The 25175-nt window shown below is 41.7% G+C and overlaps 1 protein-coding gene across 2 annotated transcripts; it reads left to right on the top strand.

The window, feature by feature from the left end:
- The first annotated feature begins 322 nt into the window (after positions 1-322).
- LOC111950821 (glucose-6-phosphate exchanger SLC37A2-like) lies at positions 323-25084 on the top strand. 2 transcript variants are annotated; one of them, XM_023968721.2, is made up of 18 exons: positions 323-999; positions 2162-2243; positions 3327-3417; positions 3528-3606; positions 3697-3832; positions 4940-5016; positions 5385-5551; positions 5995-6032; positions 6395-6511; positions 6779-6869; positions 7038-7100; positions 10735-10820; positions 11381-11429; positions 11738-11811; positions 12178-12256; positions 12649-12746; positions 13693-13757; positions 22062-25084. In XM_023968721.2, exons 1-18 carry the CDS (start codon positions 941-943, stop codon positions 22075-22077), a joined length of 1467 nt encoding a protein of 488 aa, XP_023824489.1. In that variant the 5' UTR covers positions 323-940; the 3' UTR covers positions 22078-25084. The 2 variants fall into 2 exon arrangements, with proteins under 2 accessions (XP_023824489.1, XP_023824487.1); XM_023968719.2 differs by having other exon boundaries at positions 6365-6511.
- Positions 25085-25175: the final 91 nt, after the last annotated feature.

Genomic DNA, 25175 nt, shown 5'->3' with positions numbered 1-25175 from the left:
GTGTTGTGCCGAAAATCTCCCCCAACATGACCCAAGAAACGTTTAAATTTGTAATTTTAGAGAATGTATATAAAAATATAGCCATCATTTTCTGCTGTAAGTAGGTTATAACACATCAAGGAAGACAAACCGTACTTCTCTGCTACTTGAAGAGTTAATGGACGATATTGTTTTTTCATAGCCCGGTGCCTGGGTTGAATGGAGATTACATTTCATGTACAATAGAATGGACTGAACTATACAAACTGTTCCCACCCATGAACTCTCCCATTCAATCATCGCTCCTTTAATTATGTGACGTCAGACACGGGAATCACGTGTCTACACACTTCGGAATATAGATTTTGTTGAGGCGTTTTGCCTGAGTTTGGAAAACATTAGAGAAGGACTGCCTTCAAACTATTATGCACACAATCTGTTAAGATATGTACACATTTCCTTGTGACATGGTAGAGAAGTGCATAGAGTATTTATAGGAACCGGCTTTTATAACGCTATCAGCGGACTCGAGCAAGTATGGAAATCGATGGGAATTCATTGTTTGTGGAGATTCACCCACATCATCATGAAGTAGGAATAGCAAAGCGACTGAAACTTTTTTGATCAGTGAGCGGAGTGTTTTTATTCTTTATATTTTAAATTAATACATTTTAAATTAATAAAAGAAAAATCGGTGTACTTTTAATCAAAGACAAGTGGAAAAGAATTCAAGCGAGAGCCTGTGAGAAAAGAAGCTGTCCCATGTAACGAAACGTAATCGTTTAAGTTTGTTTTTAGCTAGTTTTAGAGATTTTTTTGTAGTCCTAGTTTTGGTACAAATACTATATCATCAATTGGGTGTATATAAGGCGCCCGATATATCTTTTGAAGCCATGTCTTAGAGAAAATTTTAAGCGGTTTTAACAAGTTTTAAGAAGTTGTTTTGGCTACTACACCAAAGATGAGGTCTTCTTTGGCTCCCGGCATTAGACTGATCACGTCCTTCTCAAGAGACAGCTGGTAAATTGACACTGTGTTTGAATTATATTGTGACACCCTTTATGGAAACAAAACTAAATGCATTGCATTTTACAGTATGTACTTTGATGATGGGGGAGGGGAAGCGGCGGTTTTGTCCTTAATCAGCTAGATGTCAATGATTGGCAAGAGATTTGGTGTCATTCTATCTATGCATTACTGACATACTGACATTCTAGAATGTTAGGAATTAGTCAACCGTCTAGATTTCATTTGAGTGTTTCATTAGGTATAGTTAAACCCCATATTCAAATATGTATTTGCAAAAAGAAGCATTGACAATCATAGAATGTTACATGCAATCATCCTAGGTGAAGGCTCTTGGATTTGGAAGGCTGTTGGATATCTGTAACTCTTCTGCAATCAACAAAACGTTCTGCATTATTGCTGTCACTGATCCAGTATGCTTAAAGGGTTAAAGGTCACAGCAGGCTTAGTCTCAGGCACTACACTTCCTCCCGAATGGCTGAGTCTGAAATGGCACCCAATTCCCTATGTAGTGTACCACTTTTGACCACAGCACATGGTCAAAAGTAGGACACTAATATGGTGTAATTTGAGAAGCATTATATATGTTGTGCGCAATTAGCCTGGGTATGAGGAGGTTACACTAGGTTGTAAGTGAGGTGTTAACTGAATTTAACTTGTGGTAAAACCTGCCTTTCCACTCCAGGAAAAGTAAACAGTCAGTACAGAACATGCACTGTGTGTGGGTTGTAGCTAGCTGCCTTCCTGTGCAGTGTGCACCTAGTGTCATGAGGCAGCCAGGTCCCTGTACTGCTCCCAGCACTGAAGAACTATTCTGAATACCCTGTTTTGTTTCCATGTCAGGTTCCCACAAAAAAAAAAGCTTATGTGTACTGTCTACTGTACAGACAAGTCCATGTGAACGATGGTTTTGTGTTCTCCCCAGAACCCTCTCCAGGATGGTAGTTTGAAGCTTGCCTCTCGGTCTCTCTCCCCTCTCCTTCCTTCCTGGTCGATGCTAACATCCCTGGAGACTTCTAGTCTAGAACATGTGAAAGAAAGAGACTGTCCTAAAAACTGTAGAGGGTGTGCTTTGACTTACAAAGATGTCGAAGTTCATGGCATGGTATTTGCTTTGGATAACATTAGAATGAGCTCTTCTACTCTCTCTGTCCAGGTACCGAGGTTTCACCCTCTTCCTCACCTTCCTCTTCTATACCAGCTACCATCTCTCCCGGAAACCCATCAGCATCGTTAAGGTGATACACTGTCTCCACAAACCTGTATTAAACGTTATTGAAATGTATGGCCACACTGTTTAGCTTTTATATTGTTACATCTCTAGGTGTTCTAGGCCACAAAATCCCTAGAACACTCGAGCCGCACTACAATAGTTAACACTATATACTGAACAAAAATATAAAAACAACATGTAAAGTGTTGGTATCATGTTTCATGACCTGAAATAAAAGATCCCAGAAATTTTAAATACACACAAAGTTTATTTCTGTTGTGCACAAATTTGTTTACATCCCTGTTAGTGAGCATTTCTCCTTTGCCAAGATAATCAATCCACCTGACAGGTGTGGCATATCAAGAAGCTGATTAAACAGCATGATCATTACACAGGTGCATCATGTGCTCGGGTCAATAAAAGGCCACTTTAAAATGTGCAGTTTTGCCACACAACACAATGCCACAGATGTCTCAAGTTTTGAGTGAGTGTGCAATTGGCATGCTGATTGTAGGAATGTCCACCAGAGCTGTTGCTAGGGAATTTAATGTTAATTTCTCTACCATAAGCCGTCGTTTTAGAGAATTTGTCAGTACGTCCAACCGGCCTCACAATCGCAGACCACGTTTAACCATGCCAGTCCAGGACTGCCGCATCCGGCTTCTTTACCTGTGGGATCGTAAGACCAGCCACCCAGACAGCTGATGAAACTGAGGAGTATTTCTGTCTGTAATAAAGCCCTTTTGTGGGGAAAAGCTCATTCTGATTGGCTGGCCCTTGCGCCCATTGGGGGGGGGCAGTCTCCCAGGTGGGTGGGCCTATGCCCACCCATGGCTGTACCTTTGCCAAGTCATGTGAAATCCATGGATTAGGGTCTAATTTATTTATTTAAATTGACTGATTTCCTTATATGAACTGTAACTTAGTCAAATATTTGAAATTGTTGCATGTTGTGTTTATGTTCAGTATAGCTTGTGAGAAAGTGATTTCTTAGTTGTTTTTCTTTCAAGACGTTTAGTTCTTTGCCATCTTTATGCAGGTTGTCTTAAAGGCTGAGTGTTTTGTGTCCATGTGTGTAATCTCTGCTTATTGCCCCATGCATGTACAGAGTCAGCTGCACAGAAATTGTTCCACCCTCATTCGACCTCCAAACCTCAATGGAACTGACAATGAAACCTGGTGTGACTGGGCGCCCTTTGGTGAGTTTTCTGAGTGCTTACAAAACCAACATCTAGAAAGCACAACATGTCAGTAGAATGGGACCGCAGATTTCATTTGGATATTTTCGGTGTCCTCTTGTTCTGTCCAGACCAGGACAACTACCAGACACTGTTTGGAGCCGTGGACAACTCCTTCCTGGTTGCTTATGCCATTGGCATGTTTTTCAGGTAGGCAGAAGGATGTATTTGATTGTGTTTTGTATATGTGTGTTAACTCACTACAAGCAGTTGACCAGATGATGTTGTGCGGTTTGACAGTGGGATATTTGGAGAGCGCGTGCCCCTGCGCTACTACTTGACCATCGGTATGCTTCTCAGTGGTCTCTTCACGTGTCTGTTTGGCCTGGGCTTCTACTTGAACATCCACTCAATATGGTACTACGCCTTCGTCCAGGTACGGGTTAAATCTCCAAAACCATTCAGTCACTTGCTCACACTCTGCAGCATAGTTACCAAATTTTTTATTTATTACTTTATTTATACTTTTTTTCGCCATACACTACCATCCCGTCCCTGACTGGAGTAAACTAACGGGAAACAATACTTCTACTGCTACTTACAGCCAGAGGTGTGGACTCGAGTCAGATTCGTGTCACAAATATGATGACTTGAAAATCGTCTTTGACTTTAACACCAATGACTCGTGACTTGACTTGGATTTGAGCCTTATGACTCGACCTGACTTGATACCCTCCCCAAGCCCAAATATAAAAAATTATGCTATTAAAAAAAGTGTGCAGCGCATCAACTCTTCATTTAACGGATTACAGTTTGAATCGGACAGCAGCCAATCAAATTGTGCCAGCTGAGAAAAAGTTGTGCGTGGCAGTGCAGAGGAACGTCGGCGGGTGAATTCAGATGGAGCCCTTGGAAAGATGATACCCAGAATTATTATTTTCGGATATAAAGACAACGCTGTATCAACAAAAAACGGATTGCAACTTGCAAAACATGCGGGAATAAAATTACAGACTGAGGCGCAACAATTTCCAACTTTGTTCAACATTTGAAGCTGCACAAAGAATGGTAAGTCGTGGCTAATATAACCGACAGTTATATATATTTTATTACTTTACTAGTGTATCATGTAGACTAACGTAACGTTAAAACAATGAGCCTCCACACAGTCAGTCAGTGCGGGAACGTGATCATTGCACTCAAGATTGAGCTACAACTGGCTAGGAATTTCTTATTGCACAAGTCCAGGTAGCCCCTTTCTGTTTCAGTATCATGTGACAGCGATAGTGTGAGGGAGGGAGGCTGAGAGAGTGTTTCAATGCCAGTACTTTTCTCAAGGCTGTTTGTGAGAATGCAATGTAGGAAACCAGCCCTCCCACCTTCTCTTTTTATTTGTATCTCTTTCTTTCTCTCTTTCTCGTTGAGATACTTTTTGTATCCCAATCTCCCTCTCTTTTTCTCTCATTGGGTCGGGTGTAGGGACATATTTAATGTTGAAATAACAGAGAATTTAAAGACCTCAATCTCCCTCTTACTTTCGTAGGCAATGAATGGACTGGTGCAGACGACGGGCTGGCCTGCAGTGGTGGCCTGCGTTGGGAACTGGTTTGGAAAAGGGAAGTGAGTGAGACATATCCTTACTGTAGACTGGTTCAGCAATGCTGACTACGCAGTATCAGTACCCTCTTTTCCATCTCGTGCAGGGTTTTTATCTGTTGCTCACAGTCAGTCACATGATGTGAAAGTAAAAACAACTGTACATTCAGCACCTTTGGTTGAGCAGGTTTGATTGTAATAAGATTTTGGACATTCAAAATAGGAACTATTTACAGGCGTCCAGTTCCTAATTCAGCATTTGAATGCCAAAAGCTGTCCTCTGTATTTAGTAAGCTGTCTCACTGTTCACCGTCAAGATGTACAATGTTTCTCAAGGTAAATCCACCTCTCATTTCCATCCTATCTGTATGTGTCTGTCCCTCTCCCTCCAGACGAGGGTTCATCATGGGCGTCTGGAACTCCCACACCTCGGTAGGCAACATCCTGGGCTCGCTCATCGCTGGCGTCTTCGTATCCTCGGCCTGGGGCATGTCCTTCATCGTGCCTGGCATCATCATCGCCTCCACTGGCGTTCTCTGCTTCTTCTTCCTGGTGGAGAGTGAGTCTGACCTCTTGGCCCGTATTCTTAAAGCGTCTCAGAGTAGGATTGCTGATCTAGAAGTTTTGCCTTTTAGATTATAATGAATGGACAGAGGGAGCCTGATCCTAGATCAGAGTTCCTACTTTGAGACGCTTTATGGATATGCCCAGACCTTGTTCAAAACATGCCAATAGTGCTGACTGTAATCCATTACAATTTATTGAAGCTTGATAGATCATAGTCAAAATGTTCATTGCCACTATAAAGTTATGGAGGATACATTTTTATTAAGCTAGTTTGAAAAATAATCATGTTGCATTTCAGAGTTTTCACTGCAGCCATTTCATCTTAAACCTAGACTGTTAACATTAAGACAAAATGTCAAATGAGAGTTGGCTTGTCCCAAGACTGTATTTTGACATGAAAATGTATTTGTGAGCAAAACCTTTTTTCTGTCACAGAACCAGAAGATGTCGGTTGCAGCCCTCCGCAACACCATGTAAGTACAACCAAAGAACACATTAAGTAATTGGTGCCCTTAGTAGTATAGAGAAGGGCTGCCTTGCTAAAGGCCACAAGGGCAGTAGGTGTAGGTTGCACCTGAGATATGATGCCTGGCCCACTTCACTAACCTCTAGGCTACCAGCTATGCCCAGTTTTTGACCTTATTTTTGTTTTGTGATGACCACCGTTTTGTCATTACATTACTTTCCTTCGTAAGACTTGATATTATAGAGTAATAAAATAAATGTCAGACAGACCTATTCAACCTTAAAACAGTCAATAGTTGCAGCCCTGGTTAGACCCATGCTAATTGCTGTGTACGGACAGGAGGACAATGAGAAGGAGCCTCTCTTACAGAACTCATACAGTAATGAGGAGATCTTCAGCAGTCCTGGCCAGTCCAACTCTATCTCCTCTGAGCCGGCAGAGGAGCACACCAAGGCCATCAGCTTCTGTGGGGCCCTCAGGATACCTGTGAGTGGGGATCACAATCTACTTTCATTTCAAGCTGTTTCAGTTGCTGAATCTCATCAAATGTTACACAAGTATTCCTCTGGCAAAACAGACACAGGCAATCAAAATAATAATGGGTTGTATTTTATGTCACTGCACCTAAGCCTTGAATTCCTGTTTCACCTCTGTTGTGACTCATTGTTGGTAATTACTCTCAAAACCCACATGAATGCAGTTGACTGTTGTTATGACAGTTGCTATGACTGTAATATGTGTGTTATCTTACAGGGCGTGATGGAGTTCTCCCTCTGTCTGCTGTTCGCTAAGCTCGTTAGCTACACTTTCCTCTACTGGCTTCCTCTCTACATTGCTAACGTTGGTACGTACTCAGTTTAGCTCCTATTTGTTTACAGTTGTCATTTCACCTGAGGGTTCAAATGCTAACAATGTTTATAAGCTGATAATGATTTGCTTTGCATTGTGAGATAAGCTGTCAATTATTTTTGCGTACTGTGTCACTTAAAATTCCCAATGTTTATTTCCTCAGCCCATTTTGACCCCAAGGAAGCTGGGGACATGTCAACACTATTTGATGTAGGAGGAATTGTTGGTAAGCCTTAACAGTTTTGTGGCGGACTTTATATGGCATTATCTAACCTTCTTATAGCCCAATAATCTGTAAAATCATATGAGGAACCAGGAAGCTCTTCTCTGATTACCTGGATGTTTTGTCTGCACTGTAGTTATAACAAATCATAGAAATAATGAGTGGTTTCTGCAGTCATAACAAAAGAGGCATAACAAGTAATGTCTGCAGTCATAACAAAAGAGGCATAACAAGTCATGTCTGCAGTCATAACAAAACAGGCATAACAAGTCATGTCTGCAGTCGTAACAAAACAGGCATAACAAGTCATGTCTGCAGTCGTAACAAAACATGCATAACAAGTAATGTCTGCAGTCGTAACAAAACAGGCATAACAAGTCATGTCTGCAGTCGTAACAAAACAGGCATAACAAGTAATGTCTGCAGTCGTAACAAAACAGGCATAACAAGAAAATGTCTGCAGTCATAACAAAACAGACCATTTACAGTGTCTTGGAAAAGTATTCATATCCCTTGGATTTCTTCAGTTTATTGTGTTACAAAGTGGGCTAAAAATGGATTTAGTTGTATTTTTTTGTCAACAATCTACTCAAAATACTCTGTCAAAGTGGAACAATTCTAACATTATTCTAACATAAAAATTTTACTCGCTCTGTGTGAAAAAATAGGGGTTAACATGATTTTTGAATGACTAACCCTTCCTCTGTCCCCCAAACATACAGTTGAAGTCAGAAGTTTACATACACTTAGGTTGGAGTCATTAAAACTCGTTTTTCAACCACTCCACAAATTTCCTGTTAACAAACTATAGTTTTGGCTAGTCGATTAGGACATCTACTTTGTGCATGACACAAGTAATTTTTCCAACAATTGTTTACAGACAGATTATTTCACTTATAAATCACTGTATCATAATTCCAGTGGGTCAGAAGTTTACATGCACTAAGTTGAGTGTGCCTTTAAACAGCTTGGAAAATTCCAGAAAATTATGTCATGGCTTTAGAAGCTTCTGATAGGCTAATTGACATCATTTGAGTCAACTGGAGGTGTACCTGTGGATGTATTTCAAGGCCTACCTTCAAACTCAGTGCCTCTTTGCTGGACATCATGGGAAAATCTAAAGAAATCAGCCAAGACCTCAGAAAAATAATTGTTGACCTCCACAAGTCTGGTTCATCCTTGGGAGCAATTTCCAAAGGCCTGAAGGTACCACGTTCATCTGTACAAACAATAGTACACAAGTATGAACACCATGGGACCATGCATCCGTCATACCGCTCAGGAAGGAGACGCATTCTCTCTCCTAGAGATGAACATACTTTGGTGCGAAAAGAGCAAATCAATCCCAGAACAACAGCAAAGGACCTTGTGAAGATGCTGGAGGAAACCGGTACAAAAGTATCTATATCCACAGTAAAACGAGTCCTATATCGACATAACCTGAAAGGCTGCTCAGCAAGGAAGAAGCCACTGCTCCAAATCTGCCATAAAAAAGACAGACTACGGTTTGCAACTGCACATGGGGACAAAGATCGTACTTTTTGGAGAAATGTCCTCTGGTCTGATGAAACAAAAATAGAACTGTTTGGCCATAATGACCATTGTTATGTTTGGAGGGAAAAGGGGGAGGCTTGCAAGCCGAAGAACGCCATCCCAACTGTGAAGCACGGGGGTGGCAGCATCATATTGTGGGGGTGCTTTGCTGCAGGAGGGACTGATGCACTTCACAAAAGAGATGGCATCACGAGGAAGGAAAATTATGTGGATATATTGAAGCAACATGTCAAGACATCAGTCAGGAAGCTAAAGCTTGGTTGCAAATGGGTCTTCCAAAAGTACAATGACCCTAAGCATAATTCCCAAGTTGTGGCAAAATGGCTTAAGGACAACAAAGTCAAGGTATTGGAGTGGCCATCACAAAGCCCTGACTTCAATTCTATAGACAATTTGTGGGCAGAACTGAAAAAGCGTGTGAGAGCAAGGAGGCCTACAAACCTGACTCAGTTACACCAGCCCTGTCAGGAGGAATGTGGAAGCTTGTGGAAGGCTACCTGAAACGTTTTACCCAAGTTAAAGAATTTAAAGGCAATGCTACCAAATACTAATTGAGTGTATGTAAACTTCTGACTCACTGGGAATGTGATGAAAGAAATAAAATCTGAAATCATTCTCTCTACTATTGTTCTGACATTTCACATTCTTAAAATAAAGTGGTGATCCTAACTGACCTAAGACAGGGAATTTTTACATGGATTAAATGTCAGGAATTGTGAAAAACTGAGTTTAAATGTATTTGGCTAAGGTGTATGTAAACTTCCGACTTCAACTGTACTACATCTGTAAGGTCCCTCAGTCAAGTATTGAATTTCAAAAACAAAGACCAGGGAGCTTTTCGAAAGCCTCATAAAGAAGTGCAGTGATTGGTAGATGGGTAACAATAACAAATCAGACTTACAATTTCTCTTTAAGCATTGTCAAGTTAATAAATATGCTATGGATTAAACGTATTAAACTACCCAGACACATCAAAGATACAGTCGTCCTTCTGAACTGAGCTGCAGGACATGAATGAAACTGCTCAGGGATATTACCATGAGGTCATTGGGGATGTTAAGAGCTAGAGTTCAATGGCTGTGATGAGAGAACTGAGGATGGATCAACAACATTGTAGTGACTCAACAATAATGACCTAAAAAGGAGAATACAAATTACAGAATAAAAAATATTACAAAACATTCATCTTGTATGCAACAAGGCACTAAATTAATAATGCTAAAAAACACAACAAAGGAATACACTTTTTAGCCTAATTCAAGGCCTTATGTTTGGGGAAAATCCAACACAACTCATCACTGAGTAACTGCCTCCTTATTGTCAAGCATGGTGGTGGCTGCATCATGGTATAGGTACGCTTGACAGCGGCAAATGCTGGATCATTTTTCAGGATAAAAAGATACGGGATGGAGCTAAGCACAGGCAAAATCCTAGAGGAGAACCTGGTTAGTCTGCTTTCCAACACACTGGGAGAGGAATTCCCCTTTCAGCAGAACAATATCCTACAGCACAAGGCCAAATCTACACTGGAGTTGCTTACCAAGAAGACCGTGAATGTTCCTGAGTGGCCTAGTTACAGTTTTGACTTAAATCTGCTTGAAAATCTATGGAAAGTCAAAAAAATGTCTGTCTAGCCATGATCCCCAACATCTTGACAGAGCTTGGATATTGCACAATCCAGGTGTGTAAAGCTCTTAGATTTACCCAAGAAGACGCATAGCTGTAATCGCAGACAAAGGTGTTTCTAACATGTATTGACTCAGGGAGCTCAATACTTATGCAACGACTATATTATAGTTATACGTTTAAAAAAATATATATATATTTTTACAATGAAATCGATTTTAATCCCATTTTGTCACACAATACAGACCATAGTCATAGCAAGTAACTGCTGTAGTAGTCTGCCAGAAGAGTTCTCATTAGAATTGGTCAATTAATGGCTCCTACTGTATGGTGTCGGAGCACTTCCCATAGTATTGATCATCATGTAGCTCCCTAAATCCCATGGATGAATATTTTCAGGTTATGTAGGACTGCTGTCTCTGCCTGTGTGTTAAGGGTGTGTGCTGTGTTTCTGCAGGGGGCATCGTGGCTGGACTGGTGTCGGACCAAACTGGGGGCAGAGCCTCTACCTGCTGTGTCATGTTAATCCTGGCTGCCCCTATGGTGAGTGTGCTTTCACACAAGACATCACTGGCTTTTAACCATGTGTAAAACCATGGCCATTTATAGTGTCTCTTTAGTATAGTACACTTATGACTCCTTAAATTGTAAATGTGGCATTCAAGGGAAATCTGTACATTCCAAACTTTAGAAAACCGGTGCTGGGCAAAATATACTGTTGATAGGGAAAGGCCTGCACAAATGCCTGAATTATAAATGTGGACTAGACACTTTATATTCACTTATGAAAAGAGGCAATTCTCTATGTCAAAGTTTTGATCACACTCACATATATGCAATGTAAATATGACTGCATGATGGACACAGAAAAAGGAATTTGGCTGTGCTTGGAGCTCTAGATTTGGCAGTGAACTTCACCCGCTGCCCAAGCCTGAAAACATTTTATGTTAGTCTGTGAGCTCCTTTACAGTAGTGTGTCAATCCGTTTTTCAGCATAGCTCAATGTTTTCCTTTGGGTCTGCATGTGGGTTAGTAAATCCTTCAAGAGTGACACATTTGACCCACGATCCAATCTAAATGTTTGTTTTTTGATGCTTTCCTAGCTGTTCCTGTTCAACCACATTGGACAGCATAGCCTAGCAACCACAATCGGTAAGAGTTAAGTTATTCTGTATGAAATTTGACTTTGAAGCCATGGAGCTATTTTGGTTTCAACGCCTCTTACTGAACTACATAAATGCTCCAATTTAACACATTGTACTTTACTGTGTGTCGGTTGTGTGTTTGTAGCCTGTGGATTTCACATTTACGCTTTGTCATTTGGCAGACACTCTTATCTACGACTTGCAATCGGTGCAACCAATATAACAACCACAATATCACTATGAAAAGCTTATTAAAAATAACTAGCATACTGTACATGCCTGATCCACTTGTTGCTGTTTTCCTCTGCCTTGTAGGGATGCTGTTGGTGTGCGGAGCCCTGGTGAACGGCCCCTACGCCCTCATCACCACCGCTGTGTCTGCTGACTTGGTAAGCACATCCATCCCAGGCTGCACTGCTGCATACCTTTCTCACATGAAGTCCTCAGCTCTCCCGAAGTGGAGATAAGCCCTTCTTTGCCCCCTCTCACCCCAAATTCCCCAGGTTCCCTGTTAGTCCAAGACACTGTCTAATGCGTCTTTCCTCGATTCCTTGCATTCTATCTCCCTCGCCTCTTTCTCAAACCGTGTTGGAGAAGACGATCCCAAGGTCCCTCCCATCAAACCTTCACCTTCCATGCGTTTTGAGAAGAGGCGGAGGAGAGAGAATGCAAGGAATTGAGGAGAGACACATTTGGAAAGAGTCCAAGTCTTTTATGCTGAATGTTGATTCAAAATGAGGGTTTTCCTTTCATAGGGGACGCATGAGAGCCTGAGAGGAAATTCTAGAGCGTTGTCAACGGTCACTGCAATTATTGACGGCACGGGGTCAATAGGTATGTGGGGAATTTCTAGGACACACACGGGGGATTGGTACTCTTTGATCTTGTTGTTTTTAGATTTGATGCTTGTAATGGTAACTAGTCATGGGTTGGTGGTGCTAAGATGCCTTTGTGTGCCTGTGTCAATGCATGAAGGAAGGTTTTTATTTTAGGTCGCCTATGTTTTGAGAGATGCTCAGTCATTGCAGTGTTATGTGACAATTACAAATTGTATACAGTTTATGTACAAGGTCCATGGCTCATACAAAACTATTTTCCATTGTAAATCATGTGTTGTTCTAAAGGCAGACTTTTTATGATTGTTGTCCCAAATCAGATTGTATATCCAGTCCTGGTTCCAGGTGCTTTGGTTCCCCTGACTCTCTTATTTTCTGACTGTCCTCTAGGTGCCGCCCTAGGTCCTCTGTTAGCAGGGCTGATCTCTCCGACGGGATGGAACAATGTCTTTTTCATGCTGATCACTGCTGATATCCTCGCCTGTTTGGTTAGTTTTTAATCTTTGTTTTTATTAACATGTTTTATAAATCACTACAATATTTTTGCCACATGTTCAAAGAAGGTGCTACACCTGTGGATTTTGTACAAAATGAATGATACCCTTGATACCAAATGATACACTACATTACTACAATACACTACAAAAGTATGTGGACACCCCTTCAAATTAGTGGATTTGTCTATTTCAGCCACGTGTATAAAATCGAGCACACAGCCATGCAATCTCCAGAGACAAACATTTGCAGTAGAATGGCTCGTACTGAAGAGCTCAGTGACTTTCAATGTGGCACCATCATGGGATGCCATCTTTCCAACAAGTCAGTTTGTCAAATTTCTGCTCTACAAGAGCTGTCCCGGTCAACTGTAATTGCTGTTATTGTGAAGTGGAAATGTCTAGGAGCAACAATGTCTCAGCCACAAAGTGATAGACCACACAAGCTCACAGAACAGGACCGCCGAGTGCTGAAGCATGTAGCGTTTAAAAATTGTCTATCCTCGGTTGCAACACTTCGACCGAATTCCAAACTGCCTCTGGAAGCAACGTCAGCACAATAACTGTTCATTGGGAGCTTCATGAGATGGGTTTCCATGGCCGAGCAGCCTCACACAAGCCTAAGATCACCATGTGTAATGCCAAGCGTAGTCTGGAGTGGGGTAAAGCTCGCTGCCATTGGTCGCTGGAGCAGTGGAAACACGTTCCCTAGAGTGATGAATCAAGTTTCACCATCTGGCAGTCCAACAGACGAATCTGGGTTTGACAGATGCCAGGAGAACGCTAACTGCCCGCATGCATAGTGCCAACTGTAAAGTTTGGTGGAGGAATATTGGTCTGGGACTGTTTTTTAAATTGTGTTACATATATATTTCTATGTGTAAAAACATAGATATGTTTTAGTAAGCTGTGTTGAGTGTGCTGTCTCCCTGTTTTCTAGCTGCTGTCCAGGCTGGTGTATAAAGAGGTGAGGGGCTGGTGTGGACACAGCCCCAGACATGGAGGGTAAGCCACTCACGACTACACTGCTGGGAATGATAGCCAATCAGGAAACCCAAAGCTGGTTTCCTTTTCTTAAGATAAAGAGGCTGCTAAGTGCAATATGTCATGTTAGTCATAAAATCATACTCATTTTATCCAAGAAGTGAACAAATACTGGCTACTTAACTTAAAAGGGGCAAAATGCAATTTGACTTGAGTGTGGACTAAAATGACTATTCCTTTAAATACAGGTCAAAGCCACAAATAGAGCTACTTCCCAGAGCTTTATACATTAGCCTTTCCATAGAGGTTAAGGGTGCTCATTATTCTACTCCAAAGTGGCCTCCAGGCTGCTGATTAATTGGCTAGCTTTAATAAGGGAAAAATTGCAATTGCACCTCAGGCTATTTTAAAAAATCAAAAGTTGTCATTCACGATTAACCTGGGACCTTGATTGCGTCTTGAGAGTTGTATATTTCCACCAGGTTCCCATAGGATTTGAGACGTGGTTGTCTTTGAATGGATGACTAGAGTTGGTGTTATTAGACACTGTATCAAATTATTTATATATACATACACTACCGTTCAAAAATTTGTGGTCACTTAGAAATGTCCTTGTTTTCCATGGAAATATAGTCAAGACGTTGACAAGGTTATAAATAATGATTTTTAATTTAAATAATAATTGTCCTTCAAACTTTGCTTTCGTCAAGGAATCCTCCATTTACAGCAATTATAGCCTTGCATACCTTTGGCATTCTAGTTGTCAATTTATTGAGGTAATCTGAAGAGATTTCACCCCATGCTTCCTGAAGCATCCCCCACAAGTTGGATTGGCTTGATGAGCACTTCTTACGTACCATACGGTCAAGCTGCTCCCACAACAGCTCAATAGTGTTGAGATCTGGTGACTGTGCTGGCCACTTCATTATAGATAGAATACCAGCTGACTAAATATTTCTTGCATAGTTTGGAGCTGTTCTTTGGGTCATTGTCCTGTTGTAGGAGGAAATTGGCTCAAATTAAGCGCCGTCCACACGGTATGGCATGACGTTGCAAAATTGAGTGATAGCCTGCCTTCCTTCAAGATTCCTTCTACCCTGTACAAATTTCCCACTTTACCACCACTAAAGCACCCCCAGACCATCATATTGCCTCCACCATGCTTGACAGATGGTGTCCAGCATCTTTTCATTTTTTCTGCGTCTCACAATTGTTTTTCTTTGTGATTCGAACACTTCGAACTTAGATTCGTCTGTCCATAACTTTTTTTCCAATCTTCCTCTGTCCAGTGTCTGTGTTCTTTTGCCCATCTAATCTTTCATTTTTATTGGCCAGTCTGAGATATGGCTTTTTCTTTGCAACTCTGCCTAGAAGGCCAGCATCCCGGAGTCGCCTCTTCACTGTTGACGTTGAGACTGGTGTTTTGCGGGTACTATTTAATGAAGCTGCCAGTTGAGGACTTGTGTGGTGTCTGTTTCTCAAACTAGACACTCTAATGTACTTGTCCTCTTGCTCAGTTGTGCACCGGGGCCTCTCACTCTTTCTATTTTGGTTAGAGCCAGTTTGCGCTGTTCTGTGAAGGGGGAAGTACACAGCGTTGTACGAGATCTTCAGTTTCTTGGCAATTTCTCGCATGGAATAGACTTAATTTCTCAGAACAAGAATAGACTGACGCAATTCAGAAGAAAGTTCTTGAGCCTGTAATCAAACCCACAAATGATTATTCTCCAGACACTCAACTAGTCTAAAGAAGGCCAGTTTTATTGCTGCTTTAATCAGCACAACAGTTTTCAGCTGTGCTAACATAATTGAAAAGGGGTTTTCTAATGATCAATTAGCCTTTTTAAAATGATTAACTTGGATTAGCTAACACAACGTGCCATCGGAATACAGGAGTGATGGTTGCTGATAATGGGCCTCTGTACGCCTATGTAGATATTTCATAAAAAATCATCCGTTTCCAGCTACAATACTCATTTACAACATTAAAAATGTCTACACTGTATTTCTGATCAATTTTATGTTATTTTAATGGACAGAAAATGTGCATTTCAACAAGGACATTTCTAAGTGATCCCAAACTTATGAACGGTAGTGTGTGTATAAACTCAGCAAAAAAATAAACGTCCTCACTGTCAACCTGCGTTTATTTTCAGCAAACTTAACATGTTGAATCTTATGTTCATACAAATATTTACACAACTGAGACATAAACTGTACAAGTTCCACAGACATGTGACTAACAGAAATGGAATGATGTGTCCCTGAACAAAGGGGGGGTTAAAATCAAAAGTAACGGTCAGTATCTGGCGTGGCCACCAGCTGCATTAAGTACTGCAGTGCATCTCCTCCTCATGAACTTCACCAGATTTGCCAGTTCTTGCTGTGAGATGTTACCCCACTCTTCCACCAAGGCACCTGCAAGTTCCCGAACATTTCTGGGGGGAATGGCCCTTGCCCTCACCCTCAGATCCAACAGTTCCCAGACGTTCTCAATGGGATTGAGATCCGGGCTCTTCGCTGGCCATGGCAGAACACTGACATTCCTGTCTTGCAGGAAATCACGCACAGAACGAGCAATATGGCTGGTGGCATTGTCATGCTGGAGGGTCATGTCAGGATGAGCCTGCCGATAGGGTACCACATGAGGGAGGAGGATTCCTTCAACGATAAATGCGAATCCGACCATCACCCCTGGTGAGACAACCGCGACTCGTCAGTGAAGAGTCTGTCCTGTCTGGTTCAGCGACGGTGGGTTTGTGCCCATAGGCGACGCTGTTGCCAGTGATGTCTGGTGAGGACCTGCTTTATAACAGGCCTACAAGCCCTCAGTCCAGCCTCTCTCAGCCTATTGCGGACACTCTGAGCACTGATGGAGGGATTGTGCTTTCCTGGTGTAACTCGGGCAGTTGTTGTTGCCATCCTGTACCTATCCGCAGGTGTGATGTTCGGATCCTGTGCAGGTGTTACACGTGTTCTGTCACTGCGAGGATGATCAGCTGTCCGTCCTGTCTCCCTGTAGTGCTGTCTTAGGCGTGTCACAGTACAGACATTGCAATTTATTGCCCTGGCCACATCTGCAGTCCTCATGCCACCTTGCAGCATGCCTAAGGCATGTTCACGCAGATGAGCAGGGACCCTGAGCATCTTTCTTTTGGTGGTTTTCAGAGTCAATAGAAAGGCCTCTTGTGTCCTAGGTTTTCATAACTGTGACCTTAATTGCCTACCGTAAGCTGTTAGTGTCTTAACGACCGTTCCACAGGTGCATGTTCATTAATGGTTCATTGAACAAGCAAGGGAAACAGTGTTTTAAACCCTTTACAATGAAGATCTGTGAAGTTATTTGGATTTTTACTAATTATCTTCGAAAGACAGGGTCCTGAAAAAGGGATGTTTCTTTTTTTGGTGTGTGTGTGTGTGTGTGTGTGTGTGTGTGTGTGTGTGTGTGGGTTGGGGTTGTGGTTGTGTGTGTGTGTGTGTGTGTGTGTGTGTGTGTGTGTGTGTGTGTGTGTGTGTGTGTGTGTATTTAAATGTATTCATCACATGCTTGGTAAACAGGTGTAGACTAACAGTGACATGCTTACATATAGGCCTTTCTCAACAATGCAGAGAAAAAGAAAATGGAGAAATAATAGCAATGTAAAAAATTTTAAAAAAAAAAAAAAAAAAATACACAATGAGTAATGATACACTAGGTGCCAGTGTCGAGTCGATGTGCAGGGGTACGAAGTAATTGAGGTAGATATTGTATGTGCATATAGATAGGGTAAAGTGACAAACTGTATCAGCAGCGTATGTGATGAGTAAAAGAAGTTAGTGCAACAAGGCTCAATGTAGATAGTCCGGGAAGCTATTGCATTAACTTAAGGATTCCACCCTTTTTTCAATTTTCGCCTAAAATGACATGCCTAAATCCTCCTGCCTGTAGCTCAGGACCTGAAGCAAGGATATGCATGTTCTTGATACCAATTGAAAGGAAACACTTTGAAGTTTGTCGAAATTCATGTAGGAGAAATATAACACATTAGATCTGGTAAAGATAATACAAATAATTGTATTTAAAAAAATAAATAAAAAAATTACATGTTGTACCATTGTTGAAATGCAAGAGAAAGGCCATAATATATTATTCTAGCCCAGTTGCAATTTAGATTTAGCAATGTATGTGCAAAGTTTTAGACTGGTTCAATGAACCATTGCATACAGTGGGGAGAACAAGTATTTGATACACTGCCGATTTTTTGCAGGTTTTCCTACTTACAAAGCATGTAGAGGTCTGTAATTTTTATCATAGGTACACTTCAACTGTGAGAGACAATCTAAAACAAAAATCCAGAAAATCACATTGTATGATTAAGTAATTAATTTGCATTTTATTGCATGACATAAGTATTTGATACATCAGAAAAGCAGAACTTAATATTTGGTACAGAAACCTTTGTTTGCAATTACAGAGATCATACGTTTCCTGTAGTTCTTGACCAGGTTTGCACACACTGCAGCAGGGATTTTGGCCCACTCTCCATACAGACCTTCTCCAGATCCTTCAGGTTTCGGGGCTGTCGCTGGGGCAGTACGAACTTTCAGCTCCCTCCAAAGATTTTCTATTGGGTTCAGGTCTGGAGACTTGCTAGGCCACTCCAGGACCTTGAGATGCTTCTTACGGAGCCACTCCTTAGTTGCCCTGGCTGTGTGTTTCGGGTCGTTGTCATGCTGGAAGACCCAGCCACGACCCATCTTCAATGCTCTTACTGAGGGAAGGAGGTTGTTGGCCAAGATCTCGCGATACATGGCCCATCCATCCTCCCCTCAATACGGTGCAGTCGTCCTGTCCCCTTTGCAGAAAAGCATCCCCAAAGAATGATGTTTCCACCTCCATGCTTCACAGTTGGGATGGTGTTCTTGGGGTTGTACTCATCCTTCTTCTTCCTCCAAACACGGCGAGTGGAGTTTAGACCAAAAGGCTCTATTTTTGTCTCATAAGACCACATGACCTTCTCCCATTCCTCCTCTGGATCATCCAGATGGTCATTGGCAAACTTCAGACGGGCCTGGACATGCGCTGGTTGAGCAGGGGGACCTTGCGTGCGCTGCAGGATTTTAATCCATGATGGCGTAGTGTGTTACTAATGGTTTTCTTTGAGACTGTGGTCCCAGCTCTCTTCAGGTCATTGACCAGGTCCTGCCGTGTAGTTCTGGCTGACCCCTCACCTTTCTCATGATCATTGATGCCCCACGAGGTGAGATCTTGCATGGAGCCCCAGACCGAGGGTGATTGACCGTCATCTTGAACTTCTTCCATTTTCTAATAATTGTGCCAACAGTTGTGCCTTCTCACCAAGCTGCTTGCCTATTGTCCTGTAGCCCATCCCAGCCTTGTGCAGGTCTACAATTTATCCCTGATGTCCTTACACAGCTCTCTGGGTCTTGGCCATTGTGGAGAGGTTGGAGTCTGTTTGATTGAGTGTGTGGACAGGTGTCTTTTATACAGGTAACGAGTTCAAACAGGTGCAGTTAATACAGGTAATGAGTGGAGAACAGGAGGGCTTCTTAAAGAAAAACTAATAGGTCTGTGAGAGCTGGAATTCTTACTGGTTGGTAGGTGATAAAATACTTATGTCATGCAAATTAATTACTTAAAAATCATACAATGTGATATTTTCTGGATTTTTGTTTTAGATTCCGTCTCTCACAGTTGAAGTGTACCTATGATAAAAATTACAGACCTCTACATGCTTTGTAAGTAGGAAAACATGCAAAATCGGCAGTGTATCAAATACTTGTTCTCCCCACTGTATCTGTTCAAAATGTTGTATCAAGACTGCCCAAATGTGCCTAATTTGGTTTATTAATACTTTTAAGTTCATAATTGTGCACTGTCCTCAAACAATAGCATGGTAGTCTTTCAATGTAATAGCTACTGTAAATTGGACAGTGCAGTTAGATTAACAAGAATGTAAGCTTTCTGCCCATATCAGATATGTCTATGTCCTGGGAAATATTCATGTTACTTACAACCTCATGCTAATCACATTAGCCTACGTTAGCTTAACACCGATCCTATAGAGGTTTTAAGTACCTGACTATGTTTTCAAATGGTCAAAAAGACACATAGCTTCCTCCAAAAAGACACACAGCTTCAATTTCTCAGGCACCAATTTTGCTAGGGCTGTCTGGGAGTGGTCTGAGTGGTGAGGGGAACACTGAAAACTAGCTAATGGAATTTAGAATGCACTTCCTTATTGTTTTATTAACTAATTTACCACCTGGTGAGGTCACCAGGCAGGCCAAAACTCCATCACACCAAACAGGCTGACATTTCAGGCAGTGTTTTTGAACAGCTCTTACACCAAATAAATAAATAAAACACAGAAAATCTAGTTTTGGGCTGCACTGGGGCTTGTAGGCTTTTTTAAAATGATAGCAAGACTACATTACCCAAAATACATGGTGTAACGTGTTTGGGTTTGTCATAATACAGTTACACTACAAGCCAAGGTGTCTGTTTCTTTGTGCTACAAAACGGTGTTGAAGGTTAAAGGAAGCTGTATGGTGGATAATCCACAACTGAGCATCGCGCCGGCCACTCTCACGCTGTCCCGTTTATTCCAAGTTCCAAACTAACCCTCACATCCTGTGAAATAATGTTGCTTTCAAATAAAGCAAGACCCCATCTCAAACAACAATTGTGCACCTCATTGCTCTATGCTGCCCCCCATTTATTCCACCTCCCAAACTAACTCGATAGCATTAGCCTCTCTCCAGCAAAATTGTGAGTAGGCTAGGTGCCATTGTTGACTTGCTAATTTTATCAATCAATCAAATGTATTTATAAAGCCCTTCTTACATCAGTTGATGTCACGAAGTGCTGTACAGAAACCCAGCCTAAAACCTCAAACAGCAAGCAATGTAGGTGTAGAAGCATGGTGGCTAGGAAAAACTCCCTAGAAAGGCCAGAACCTAGGAAGAAACCTAGAGAGGAAGCAGGCTATGAGGGGTGGCCAGTCCTCTTCTGGCAGTGCCGGGTGGAGATTATAACAGAACATGGTCAGGGTTCCATAGCCGCAGGCAGAACAGTTGAAACTGAAGCAGCAGCACGGCCAGGTGGACTGGGGACAGCAAGGAGTCATCCGGCCAGGTAGTCCTGAGGCATGGTCCTATGGCTCAGGTCCTCCGAGAGAGAGAAAGTTAGAGAGATCATACTTAAATTCACACAGGACACCGGATAAGACAGGAGAAATACTCCAGATATAACAGACTGACCCTAGCCCCCCGACACATAAACTACTGCAGCATAAATACTGGAGGCTGAGACAGAAGGGGTCGGGAGACACTGTGGCCCCGTCCGACGATACCCCCGGACAGGGCCAAACAGGCAGGATATAACCCCGCCCACTTTGCCAAAGCACAGTCCCCACACCACTAGAGGGATATCTTTAACCACCAACCTACCATCCTGAGACAAGGCCGAGTATAGCCCAAGAAGATATAACTCAAAGGGGGGCGCAAACCCGGACAGGAAGATCACGTCAGTGACTCAACCCACTCAAGTGACGCACCCCTCCTAGGGATAGCATGGAAGAGCACCAGTAAGCCAGTGACTCAGCCCCTGTAATAGGGTTTGAGGCAGAGAATCCCAGTGGAGAGAGGGGAACCGGCCAGGCAGAGACAGCAAGGGTTGTTCGTTGCTCCAGTGCCTTCCCGTTCACTTTCACACCCCTGGGCCAGACTACACTCAATCATAGGACCTACTGAAGAGATGAGTCTTCAATAAAGACTTAAAGGTTGAGACCGAGTATGCGTCTCTCAAATGGATAGGCAGACCATTCCATAAAAATTGAGCTCTTTAGGAGAAAGCCCTGCCTCCAGCTGTTTGCTTAGAAATTCTAGGGACAGTAAGGAGGCCTTCGTCTTGTGACCGTAGCGTACGTGTAGGTATGTACGGCAGGACCAAATCGGAAAGATAGGTAGGAGAAAGCCCATGTAATGCTTTGTAGGTTAGCAGTAAAACCTTGAAATCAGCCCATGCCTTAACAGGAAGTCAATGTAGAGAGGCTAGCACTGGAGTAATATGATCAAATTTTGGGGTTCTCGTCAAGATTCTAGCAGCCGTGTTTAGCACTAACTGAAGTTTATTTAGTGCTTTATTCGGGTAGCCAGATATACTCAGTTGAAGATTCTGTGGTGGTTCCTACACCGCCAGTCCTCAAATATGAAATGACATTGAATTAATCAGATCCAATGATCTGGTGCCTATGTTAATAACCGGAATAGGTTTGCATTCGGTCCATTCTGAAATAGGCTAATCTAACCTTGTGTTGGCAGGTTCAAAGAAATCTGAGTGGCCGCCTGGGACAAGAGACCGTATCACACCTGCGAGGATGGGCGCAGGAAAAATGACCCAGTAATAATCCCTGAGGCACACCATGATTCATACGGTTCTAGTCCTTTCATCCTTCAGCCTTAATGGGTCCAGACCTCGTCCCCAGTGGATGAAAGGAGCTGAAAAAGGAGGAAGGGGCCATTGATATTCTGGGACCGTCTGACAGAGAGAACATGTCCTTTCCTCAAGTGACCGCAAAGCTCTTTCTCTTTTAAACCCCAAAAATACACTTAATTTTTTTTTTTTTAATAGACTGTCTCTCTTATAGCTCCTCTCAGTGCAGTGTGCATCTTTCATGTTTTAGCATTACAATTCTGTGCACACTGTGCCTTTCCCCAATCTCCCCTCCAGTTGACATCATTTTGCACAGCCGGGGGATGCCAAACTACATAAGCAGTAAAGGAGGAGTTTCAAGGTAATCAAAGGCTGTGGAGGTGAATGTCATCACCAACAAAAACACAACAGATAAGGAAACATTTGCTGACCGACCTAAAAAATTAAAAAATCTCAGACAGCACCATCACATTATTCCATTTGTCTCTGATGCAAATGGTTGTTGAAATGTTTATTGATAAATGATTAGAAGTTAGTTTGTATCCACCATGTGCACTTCGTTGTTTTGTTTTTGACTCCACCCCTCCTAGCCGGCCTCGTCGTCAATTTTGAGCAGGGTGTGTGATGATACTGATGGTTTGTCGGGACTAATATTTTTTTACGGTTGTGGCTAGATAAAGAGTTCCCAAACTCTTTTGGCCCACGACCCCTTTAGATTTTTTTTGTGATTTTTAATTGTCTATAACCGTCTAATACAAATCAATCTGACAGTACATTTGACAGTATTTCAATCTGAAGGAAGTATGGTTTGAAGTGACTGAAATGCATCAACGGTATTGGGAAGATTCAGAAGATCATCACGCAATAATTCTGTGTAGAAAAGAACACCATCATTGATGTTCTTTTCCCACCCAGTTTGATTTAGTTAGCGCCTAGTCTTTTGCACTCTGTTCTAATGAATCCTGCGTGGCTTGTGGGCATTGTAGAGGAAAACATACGTGTTTTTTAGAGTCTTATCTTTCAGTGATGGGGTTATAATATTTTGTAGCTTAAACCATTCAAAAGATAGAACCACATTTGCAGGAAGAGAACAGAAACCGCTCTGTTTATTACAACTAAAACTAGCAGCTTCTATGAACTAAGCAACATTTCAGACTTTCTCTTGTGACCCCCATTGGGAAACGGTGGGCTAGATGGAGTTCAGCTACGGAGAGAAGTTTCTGTACATAGCAGGTTAGGAGAATTAATTTAGCAGGTTAGGAGAGTTCATTTAGCAGGTTAGGAGAGTTCATTTAGCAGGTTAGGAGAGTTCATTTAGCAGGTTAGGAGAGTTCATTTAGCAGGTTAGGAGAATGAAGTTAAGGTTAGGAAAAGGGTTGGGCTTAGCTAAAATGCAACGGTTGTCAACAACTGTTGTCCTCGACGCGACATCTAGATGGAGCTGTACTCCATCTAGTCACAATCGTAGGAACCGTCTCTCCCGACAAACCATCGGTATCATAACAGGGGCTTTTGACTTTTGCCGTCGGGCTCCTAAATTGCAAGTTGAGCGCCAACTCCTCCCACGCGACCAACATACGAGCTCACCCAATGTTTTCAAGTGGGACTTTGATTGTAAATGTATCCCTTTTAGTGGCACGCTACCTACTCTCCTACATATTTATTTGGCATAGAAGCTAAAATGTAATTTGGCTCTATACTCCAGCTTTTTGGATTTGAAATCAAATGAGCTGACAATACATAATGTCACCTTTTTATTTTGGGGTGTTTTCTGTTTAACTATTTAGAAATGAAAGCATTTTATGTATCTAGTCCCCCCATTTTTGAAGGTGTCATACGTTTTTAGACAAATTCACTTAGTGCATTACATTTATTCAAGTTTAGTATTTGGTCCCATATTCCTAGCACACAATGGCTACATCAAGCTTGTGACTACACATTTGTTGGATGCATTTGCTGTTTGTTTAGGTTGTGTTTCAGATTATTCTGTGCCCAATAGAATGGTAAATAATGTATTTTGTCATTTTGGAGTCACTTCTATAGTAAATAATATGATATGTTTCTGAACACTTCTACATTAATGTGGATGCTTCCATGATTCCAGATAATCATGAATGAATTGTGAATAATGATGAGTGAGGAAGTTAGAGGCATAAATATTATACCTTAACCTCCCCTGTTATTGATAATGATGAGAGGTTAGAATTTTTTTAGGGGCATGATCTTTGTGCGTCTAACTTTCTCGCTCATCCTTATTCACCCTCAAATAACAGGTCACATTCTGTCTTGTAGGGTCATATAAAACATTTAATATCAAATCCAAAATGCTGGAGTATAGAGCTGAATGTAAAAGTTTTAGCTTCACTGGCCAAGTAAATACCTAGGGGACCAGTGTCCGTATTCCTTTTTTTTTCAATGAATTGATGTTTCATTCTTTGTAGATATTTATTTTTTGTTGACATTTTAGTCATTTAGAAGACTCTCTTATCCAGAGTGACTTACAGTAGTGAGTGCATACATTTTCATACTTTTTTTGTACTGGTCCCCCATGGGAATCGAACCAACAACCCTGGCATTGCAAGCACTATCCTCTACCAACTGAGCATCCTCGCCGGTGGGCCATGTTATTAAGGTAATAATTGTACTTTAGGGACCCTCCGTTGCCTTGTAGTCAGAGGCGTTGTTAGAGGGGGCGTAATCTTTTTTTAAATATAATTGAGGAGGGATGCAGATAGTTGTAGTGCCCCAAATAAAGTCAGATGTTATACCATGCATAAGCTATGCTGAGGGCAGGCTGTATTATGTGACATGACTAATATTCCAAGTACATTTAGAAAAAAATTAAATGATGAAGTGTATGTACATCAGATGTCTGATTTAAGCTGAATAAATCTGAGCATGACCAACTGTATTTCATTTCCTGAAAAGGGCATGTTTTACTTTATATATAATGAATATTAATTGGAAGTCTACCTAAAATCTGAAATGTAAAATGCAACTCC

The sequence above is a fragment of the Salvelinus sp. IW2-2015 genome, linkage group LG23, assembly GCF_002910315.2.
Source record: "Salvelinus sp. IW2-2015 linkage group LG23, ASM291031v2, whole genome shotgun sequence".
NCBI classification, from domain to species: Eukaryota; Metazoa; Chordata; class Actinopteri; order Salmoniformes; family Salmonidae; genus Salvelinus; species Salvelinus sp. IW2-2015.
The sequence above is the reverse complement of the archived record's forward strand: the minus strand, read 5'-3'. Positions and strand labels throughout refer to the sequence as shown.